Below are 10,406 nucleotides of genomic sequence, written 5' to 3'. Positions count from 1 at the left end.
AGGGCAATAAGGTCCACATACAAATCTCTATAAATAGAAAGAGATGTTATTTTATGTCAATTTAATATAAAACCATATAAATGTGAATGGCATCTAACGAATTATGTTACACACTACCTTCCTTAGTCAGTATCAAACTAATTGCAAATACATTGACGTATTGACCTCGACTTTGAATTTTTCTTCTTAAATTCACTCATTATCATCATTTTTATAAATAAATATCTTCAACAATCCACACCCTTATTTTTGTAGCAAAAATGGCAGCAACACACTCTCTACAAAACACACCCACTTGGGCGGTTGCTACGGTTTGCTTCGTCTTCATCTTTCTTGGACTTGTCATTGAACATCTGTTTAATATCACGTCACGTGTAATTACAACTCATTCTATCTTTCTAACGTTATATTAACCAATGGGTTTACTTACAACATCCTTTGGCTTATTTGTATGGTGTTCATATAGTGGCTTAAGGAACATAGGAAAACAGCCATGTATGATGCAATTGAGAAGCTTAAATCAGGTAAAAACACGTATATAATCAAAACTGTTAGCCAAGTTTATTATATGTTATTGTTTATATTATCATTTAATTCATCATTTCACTTTAACTTTATTTGTTATTCATTGTGTTATATATAGTGTGAATATTATAATAGTTATTATTGACGTTTTATTATCTTCTTTATTTATAGTAAATCTCTCTATAAATATATCTGGCTTTCAGTTATTAAATACACAGAAAATATTATTCACAATTTCACATTACACCTTTTTAATTTGTTTGAAATATTTTTAAAAAATGTAACATGTGTTTGTATGTTTGTTATGTTGTAGTGTTGATGCTTTTGGGATTGATGTCACTAATACTTGTGACTACGCAAAAATCAATCGCTAAAATTTGCATACCGAACGACGTTGCATATACTATGCTTCCATGTGGCAAAATCTCTGAGGAAACGTTGCAAACAACCGAAGCATATGAACTCCATTATGCCACCTCTACTCGGTTTGAACAACTAGCTCTTGAAGCCAACACATGGTTTCGACCAAAACATAGACTGCTAGCTTCGGTTTCTAATTCAACTGGCTATTGTGCTTCAAAGGTAATTTGATTATATAAGGTAAACGTATTTATTAGACTAAATCCTTCTTCTACTTATAATTCATTCGGCTATTGTGATTCAAAGGTATTTTGATTATGTAATATAAAGTATCGATAAGACAAAATATCTTATGTATAGCTTTCATAATTAGACCGGTCATCAAATCTACCACCTTATAAACCTGGTCCACCATGCTAGACTTGTTTAAAAAACCAATGACGGTCACAACAAATTTCAAACTTAAATATACATGAGTATTTTAAAAATTACTCATGTATTTTAAAAAATTTTAAATTTAATACTTCGTTTGTTTGTGAGTAGTTTAAAACAAAACATATATTATTTTATCTTTTGGTGTGTGTTTGTAACTTTAATAAAATATGAAGATTTGAATAAGCAAAAAAATAAAAAATAAATAAATCCTCGAAATCCAGTTAACTACTTGGTATGTATCGTTAACTAATGTGAACAGTTCAAACGAAAGTGGTTTGAACAGACTCAACTAAATTTGCTATCTAACTGGTCTTTAATTTAGACGGTCTGGTCCAGTTTTTGAAACAGTGGTTCTCAAACATGCTTTCTTGTACACAGGGAATGACGTCTTTTATATCCGAGAGCGCAATAAACCAACTGAACACTTTCATATGTGTTTTGGCCATCATGCAAATAGTATATAGTGTTGTTACCATCACACTAGGGAGAGCTAAGGTAACTTATTCCACCTTTTGTTCATTTTATAAAGTGTAGGTACTTCTATGTAAAGTTTACAGAAGCGAGGTACCGATGTTGAAATAACCGGAAAGCCAAATTTGCAATTAACACCTTGAATTTTTCCAAAAGTTAATATTTTATTTTTTGATATTTTTCTAACACAGATGAGGAGTTGGAAGGCTTGGGAGCAAGAAACTCGAACAGTCGAATACTTGGTGGCCCATGGTATTATATAACAAATTCTATAAAACGATAATACACATTAACATGCTAAATAATCATATGCAAAAGTTATATGTAAGGGATGTACAACCAGCTTTAAAAGAACTAACAAAAAATATTACATAACTTAAAATATAACAAATAGTAACGCATAATATGTTTACCCTTGTTTCAGATCCCAACCGATTTAGATTTACAAGACAAACGACATTTGGAAGACGACATATGAGTGATCCAATCAACACAACGATTGTATTGTGGATTGTAAGTTCAATAAAATTACGCAATTTTTAAGAAAATTTTTTCATCTTGTTTTTGTAATATATAAATGAAATTGTTGAAACAGAAATGCTTCTTTAGGCAATTCTTTCATTCGGTAGCTAAAGTAGACTACTTCACCTTGCGTCATGGATTTATATCGGTAAGTATAAATATAAACTGTTATATTAAAAGATGAAACTGGAAGTTTTCAAAGACGAGTGTCTTAATAGAAAATGATAATAAATTTAAATTCATTTAAATTTATATTTCCAAATTTATTTATTTAATTTTATTAATAATCATAGGCTCATTTATCTACGAACAACTATTTCAATTTTCGCAAGTACATACAACGTTCATTGGAAGATGACTTCAAAGTTGTAGTTGGCATAAGGTGAAATTTTACATTAACACTCCTACACATCATTTAATTTGCATAACAAACCCCTATGCTTTGTAAGTTTTAACCGTTTCGTCATTTTGACAGTCCTTTGATGTGGTTTCTGCTTGTTATCTTCATGCTTATCGACGTTCATGGTATGCAAACTTTTACGTTTTTTTTAACATTTCCGACCCTTAAGAATTCAGGGCCGGCTCAACGATTTTTGGAGGCCCAAAACGGAAATGAGATTTTGTGGCACTTTCATTTTGTGTAAAAAAAATAAAATAAATATAAAATAAACTGCTTATAGTGGGTCTCGAACTCGTGACCTTAAGTCTAAAGCTCAAACTCGGCGGATTTTAAATTTTCAAACTTGTACTTCTCACTTTTCAAACACTTGGAACTCTCGTTAAAACTAGCGGTTTACAAGATTCAAGCCGAGTTTAGAGAGCTTGAATTCGTCTCATTTCAAGTTCTACATTAAAAACTTAGAGATCAAATCGTTAATAATTCTTGAAACTCGAAATTGGCTCAACTAGCTTATTATTATGAATAGTTAATTATTTTTTATATATATGTCATTATTTTATGTCTTTATTATAATTATAAATCTATTTATAATAAAGAAATGCATAATATTTAGTTACCTTTATCATAAACTGTACATATAGCAATAGTTGTAATGTATAATATACTTACCATATAAAATAAAACTTATTATATCTAAACAAATAGTAGGCTCTCGAGCCTAGTCAAGTCAAATTTGGTAAGTAAAGCTCAAGATTATGCTCGTTTACTAAATAAGCTATAGTGTAGACTGACAAAGTTTTAACATTATATCTTGAGTTGTCAAATTTGTACAATTGCACTCTAGCAAATAACTATGAATTAAGCTGAGAAGATGTCTTGTACTTTAATTAGGTTGGCATATGTATTTCTGGGTAGCACTCCTTCCACTTGTTGTAAGTATATCAGTATATATCACCTATCCTCACTACTACTAAACCGGATAAAAGTGACGGCCCAAACGTCACAAAAGTATAGTTTGTGACGCTTTTGGGCTGAGGCAAAAAGCCTCATCGCTAATCTATTCGAAACGAATTATTCTAAGAGTTTAGATTTTAATAATCCCAACATTCACCTATTGACTGATCACACTTAACTTAGAAAATGTTTATATACAATACAAACTTTGAATGCATTTTTCGATAGCAATTTCATACTAACTGAAAAGTAGCCCCGTTAGCTTTTTGATTACGTGAAAAATACGTATGAGATTCAAAGTTAGGACTGCTAGCTTGTAAATATTTCCTAAGTTGGGATTAATCCTGCCCAATAAGTGAAAGTTGAGATCATTAATATCAAATAACCCTTATTTTAAACATTTGTTTTAACAATAAATTTCCGTCGCTTTTGTCCCGAGTGGTTAATTGTTGCATTAATGCTATAGATTGTGTTGGTCCTCGGAACCAAACTACAAGTGATAGTGGCTCGAATGGCGCTACAACTCAAGGAACAAAACAAGGTGACCATAGGAGCCCCATTGGTTACACCTAATGATCATCTTTTCTGGTTTAGCAAGCCTCACTTTGTCCTAACTTTATTGCACTACACACTCTTTGTGGTAATAATAATTAAAATTCAGTTATCTCCTCAACAATCATGCAAATTTATCGCTAATTATGTTTTTTTATATGTTTTTCAGAATGCCTTTGAGTTTGCGTTTTTCGTGTGGGTAACGGTACGTTATCTCACACATACAATTTATTAGGGGTGTTCTTCGGGTTTCATAGTTCTAATCTTGAAACCCAACCCAAATTTCTCATGGTTTTTTCAAGTTGGGTTATAACTTATAAGTTAGATTTATAGCTACAATATCATAATCGATTAAATAAAATATACCATAACTGATTAAATCCTAATCGATTGAACCATACACGAATAAATAGGTAAGTCAAATAGAATACACCATAATCGAACTCGATTGAACGATTAAACAGTTCTCAAATATCATTTAAACCATACTCGATTAAACTAAATATGCTATAATTGATTAAACAGTTAAGTCCTACAGAATATACCATACTTGAACTGGAACTCGATTGAAGCGACTAATCGATCAAATAGAATACACCATAATCGAACTTGTTATTGAATCATCCTCAAAAATCATAATCGACTAAACTAAATATATCGTAACCGAACTCGATTGAAACTACTAATAATATCAGGTTTTAAAACAAAAAGTTTGTTCATGTTAAATCGAAACCCAAAAATCAGACCGCATAACCAACTTGAATTACTTTGATTCGGGTTTGGGTTTTTTGGATAGGGTTATTCGGTTTAGGTTTTTCTATCAAAACTTGGAAATAGAGTAGACTTTGTTTTAATGTTATTAATTTGTGTTTTTATTATTATTATTATGTAGTTGCAATATGGGATAAATTCATGCTTCCATGAAACTACACCTATTGTTATAGCAAGGGTAGTCTTAGCGTAAGTTACATAACACTTCATTACCCTCAAGAATTACATGTAAGTAATGTTTCAAAAAAACCGGTTAAACCAGTTATACTGGATTTTCGTACTTCAACCCTTTATATTTGGATGGTTTGCTAGAACATTGTACCACCTGTTTGTTTTTAAATACCGGGTTAAACCGGAAAAACGGTTTTAAATCAAAGAGATTTTCGATATTTTTTGCAGCTCATATTTTTAAAAATGACTTTTAACATAGCGGATAAAATTTAAATGAGTAAACACAGTAAATGACGATTCGTTAATCAACCAATTTTGTATCATGCAAATCCATTGTTGGTTTATTTACATCTTTTGTAATTGACTAATTTCGTATAAAAAGTACAAACTTTTTATCTGAATCAACATACCATTGTTCATGTGTGATGCTTATTAATATACTTTTGGGTTAGTTTTTGAGTTAAGATTGTATTTATATAAAATTAAAAGTAAATTATTCAACCAGGTTTTTAAATTATTCCATTTAAAACTACTTTAAAATGCCGATATTCCATGTAACTACTTTGGTCTTAAAGTTTAAGAATGTGAGATTTTGCCACCAAAGTTAGTAAACTTACAATGTTGAGCCTTGACTAAACACAATCTAAAATTGTTGTTTATAGGGTGATGGTTCAAGTCATTTGTAGCTACATCACTCTTCCACTCTATGCTCTTGTGACTCAGGTGTGTCTCTCTCTTCATTATTGTGTGTATTTATGTATCCGTCGGGTATCAATTTACGAAACATTTTTAAGAAAACACGATGAAATAAATCACAGGCCGTCCGTCATTCTCATAATATTTAAAGAAATAATATATGTAAATGTCACTCGAGTATAAACTTTTTTTTATTAAGGTTCGTCGTATATTAAAATTACCATGTTGTGCCTTCATTTATACCAACATTTACTACACATGTAGCAAAATATGAATACTTAATTAAGTTATTTAAAAGTAAAAAATAAAAAACTTTAGTTGATGAATCATCGACGTATTATATGTTAAAACTACCGTCATTTCAAAAGTATTATAGACATTTCATCGTTTGAATTACTTTTAGCTTAAATTGATATAGATAGCATAAGATGCAATCCATTGATCCTTAGAACTTTCCGAATATGTAGATGGGTTCAGCATATAAAAGTGCGGTATTAGAAGATCAAACAAGGCATATGATAATGCAATGGCATAAGGAGGTGAAGGAAAAGCGAAAGAAACAAAACCAAACACCTAGTGACAGTCCGATATCTAGCATAGTCACTCAACTCAACTCCATGGATCAACATACTCGATCACCTACTCTTTCCGAGCTCACTTCTCCTGTCGCCAAGGAAACTTATGAAATCGTGGAAGAGATCGAAGAAACCGAATAAGTGGTATGTAAAGCCTAATAGAGAACTTATTTGAGCATTATTTATTCATTAAATTTATGGCATGTGATGTATATATTGTTGGAAATAAGAGAACTGGTACCTTTTGTACTTATTGTAAATAATAATTAATAATAATAGTACTTATTATATATTTAAAAAAATAATAATGTTGATTTTTAGGAAGCAGAAAATATTACATTCCAAAAATTTATGTTTTGACCCAATGGGCTTGTAATTGGAACACTGGTTTATCCAGCCCATTAACTAGTGTGTATCTCATTCATCTATTGATCTATGTAGTTCACAAATTGAGTCATATTCTTTGAAATTTAAAAGGGAGTTCAAAAATCACATATAAAATATCATTAAAAAATTCATCGTTATATTGTTGTTTGCTATCATTAAAAATATACATTGTTCGTTTTCTTATAACAATATATTTCTTATTATAAAATAGGGTCAAGTTAAAATATAAAGAGGGAAAAAATGAGAAGGAATTATAGTAAAAAAAATCTCTTAAAAATAATAATTAATAAAAAAAGTATAACTCAAATTTTAATACAAAAACAAAAAATGTGTTCATCGTCTTCCTCGCTTTAAAAAAAAAGACACAATGTTGAGTGAAAAAGATTATTGTGTCTTTTTGTTTATCATTGTGTGTGTGTTTTTTTCGTCATTGATTGTGTCTTTTTTTCTTGATATTGTGTTATATATTACTCAACATTGTGTCATATTTTGTTTGGCATTGTGTTATATTTTGCAATCTATTGCGTTATTTTTTGTTTATCATTGTGTTGTTTGTTCATTTTCGGCATTGCACCATTTTTTATTGGCATTGTGTCTTCTTGTCGGTTTTTTTAACGGAATGACGGGGGGAAATGTTTTGGTTTTTAAATTTTTTTCGTTTTTTATTTATATATTGAGTTATGATTTTTTTATTATTATTTTTTATTTTTTTAAGATGTTTTTTGTGTGACCACAAATCCTTCTCACACTTTTTATTTTTGTCTCCCTTTACACAATTTAACCTTACCCTTATAACTTATACGTGATATATTTGATGAATAATTTTATAAGATAATACGTATGAAAGGATTTTTAAATAATAATTTTATTTAAAGAAAATCAAATAACTTTTTTTTTGAGAATCATAGCAGATTAAGAACTCCCTCTCTTTCATATTTGATTGTCATGTTAATAGTCGATTGAATACGTTTAGTTCGTTAAGTATTTTTATTTATTTATTAACAATGAGCAACCGTAGGTATGTGTTTAATTTTATTGACAGCAAACATATTTTCTCACAAATCATGAAACCGGGAAAGCAACACAACTAACGGGAATTCAATGACAAAGTTTAAACACGAAGTGACATTTCATCTGAAGTTTTAATAAGCGATGTATATGTAAATACGAGTCAATTTTAACCCCGCTTTTACTATTTCCTCCTTTCCAATACTTTTTTTTTCACCCTTATGGTTGTTTGGGAGTCTTTATCATTGATTATGATTTAACCAACCATAGAGTTCAAGAATAAGGTGGATAAAGCTACTATTATAATGACCAATATCTTGATTAAGACAACAACCTAATCCAAACTTATTTACACGTGTCATAAGCTACTATGAAGAGGTATGTACCCGCCTCAACATCGAGCGAGGCGGGTCAACCCATAAGATATAGACAAGAGGCTTGAAATCAAGATATTATGAAGGCACAAAGCCAAAACCTATGCGCATGGCGCATATCACATATGCTCATGCATCACATATGCTCACGCATCACATATGCTCACGCGTATCACATGCTCACGCACCATATATGCTCACGCATATCACATCTGCGTGTGGCGCATCCGCGCGTGGCGCATATCACATGCTCACGCATCATACATGCTCACGCATATCACATCTGCGCGTGGCGCATCCGCGCGTGGCGCATATAACATATGCTTGTGCATATCACATCTGCGCATGAAACATCTGCGCGTGAGAAATAAGAGAAGACCTCGCGCATCCTCAGGATAGGCGCATATCACACATGCACATAATCAACCTTGTCCTTATCCAAATCAGGATAAGGACAACCTTGATTGTGCACGTCAGACAACCTTCCAGAAGGTATCCTTTAAGGAATAAGAATATGCTGATGTTGACAGCTGCCAATGAAAGGTGGACAACTCAGCAAAACCCATGTGCTACCACGTGATTGCACATGGGTCAGGTAAAATACCTGGGTCAGAGAATAATCAATGAAAAAGCACCAGGTGTCCTAAGGACACGTGGCGCAAAGCAATAGGAGGAGGCCAAAAAGGCCCTAATGGGATCTGAGCCCAATCATTGAAAACCCTAGCACTATAAATACCACACCACCTCCACAAGGAGAGGGAAGCAATACTAAGCAAGAGTAAGCAACAACAAGCTAGAAAATACATTCCAATTCCTTACTCACTCTCAGATTATTATCTTCTCCTACAATCTCTTATTCTCACACCGGAGGGTTACCCCAAAGAGGACCCCTCTGTCCCTTTCTGAGGGGTAAGTTTACGGTGCTGTTCATTTTGTAGGTGGAAGAATCCATACTCCGGAGAACCATCGGTGAAATAGCATAATCATACCCGAGGAAAGTTGATCGTCTACCAGTGAGCCGATCCACGTTTCTTCATTGGCGCCATCACCTGTTACAACGGCAACAAAATCTCATCAGTTCTCTCTGAAAAACTTCACCATGGTTTCTGGTGTTCGTAACAGCGATCAAGTTCTGGAGGATATTGAGCGTGAGGATGTTAATGAGGGACAGCAGTTTCTGAGGGTGGCGCGTGATTCTGCGCACACCACCAGTAACCATCCCTTCATCACAACTCCTCATAGCCAGACTGAAACTCCTCCAGACGATCTCACGTTCCAAAATCTTACTGGCGCGAAACAAAAAGGACCAATGGGTCCAGAAGATGAAACCAATGACCCTAAAGAATGGCTCATAAACGAGCAACGACGTCTAATGGACAAGTACAATGAGCTGGTCAAACACAAAAAGTTAGCCGACTTAACACAAAGGCTCGCGTTTGATAAGCAAACCAATCAAGGAACAACAAAAAGGGCGCGCGCGCCGGAAGATGGTCACTCTGTTCACACTGAACACGCTGAGTTTAGTGATGAAGAAGTGCACAGCATGAGGAAGACGCGAGATACTCATGCAGGAGGCTCACAGCTCCGCGCGCGCATGAACATGACGCCTGGAGCCAAAGCCGATATGGATCTGTACACACCGTACAGCCCACCAGTGAGAGGGCAAGTGGACGTAACCACACCATACAGGCCAGCCATCTTGGTGAAACATTCAAAATTCACTGAGCGCATCGCGAAGGCTCCCATTCAGCACAAAACCAAGATGCCAAGTGGTTTGGGCAAATATGACGACACAACAGATCCAGACGATTTCTTACAAGGTTTTTACAACACTGGAAACCTAGAAAGCTGGACGATGCCAACATGGTGTCACATGTTTGCTCGCTGCCTCACGGGCGCGGCGCGTGTCTGGTTCGAAAGCTTGCCGACTGGGCAAATCGATGGGTTCGAAGAACTATTGGAAAAGTTCCAAGCTCACTTCGTACAGCAGCGCAGACACACGCGCGACCCTGATGACATCATGCACTGCGTGCGCAGGAATGATGAAACGATTGAAGACTACATAACTCGTTTCAATCAGGAGTCTCTGGCAATTGGAGGTATCACTGAGCAACTCTTGCAAGGTGCGCGCAGTGATCAACTCCGCAGAGCTCTCGTGAGCAGAGATGGCATGCCAACCACTTGGGCCAAGCTAATGGAAGCATC

The 10,406-nt window shown here is 33.9% G+C and overlaps 1 protein-coding gene across 1 annotated transcript; it reads left to right on the top strand.

Annotated features, from left to right (window-relative positions):
* Positions 1 to 260: 260 nt before the first annotated feature.
* LOC143557951 (MLO-like protein 3) lies at positions 261 to 6,687 on the top strand. The gene is made up of 15 exons (XM_077046902.1): positions 261 to 374; positions 467 to 524; positions 839 to 1,107; positions 1,699 to 1,815; positions 1,983 to 2,043; positions 2,216 to 2,304; positions 2,387 to 2,461; positions 2,607 to 2,695; positions 2,789 to 2,838; positions 3,605 to 3,645; positions 4,134 to 4,307; positions 4,389 to 4,424; positions 5,112 to 5,179; positions 5,824 to 5,884; positions 6,325 to 6,687. The coding sequence occupies exons 1-15, from the start codon at positions 261 to 263 to the stop codon at positions 6,571 to 6,573; spliced, it is 1,551 nt and encodes a 516-aa protein (XP_076903017.1). The 3' UTR covers positions 6,574 to 6,687.
* Positions 6,688 to 10,406: the final 3,719 nt, after the last annotated feature.

Source organism: Bidens hawaiensis, unplaced genomic scaffold (genome assembly GCF_021521415.1).
Source record: "Bidens hawaiensis isolate Kalapana, Puna unplaced genomic scaffold, B.hawaiensis_p1.1 tig00019292_1, whole genome shotgun sequence".
NCBI lineage: Eukaryota > Viridiplantae > Streptophyta > Magnoliopsida > Asterales > Asteraceae > Bidens > Bidens hawaiensis.
The sequence above is the reverse complement of the archived record's forward strand: the minus strand, read 5'-3'. Positions and strand labels throughout refer to the sequence as shown.

Coding starts and splice junctions, on each gene's coding strand:
- LOC143557951 (XM_077046902.1), top strand. CDS start 261: ATGGCAGCAACACACTCTCTACAAAACACACCCACTTGGGCGGTTGCT. Junction 1,816..1,982: donor TCACACTAGGGAGAGCTAAG/GTAACTTATTCC, acceptor TTTCTAACACAG/ATGAGGAGTTGGAAGGCTTG. Junction 3,646..4,133: donor TAGCACTCCTTCCACTTGTT/GTAAGTATATCA, acceptor TTAATGCTATAG/ATTGTGTTGGTCCTCGGAAC.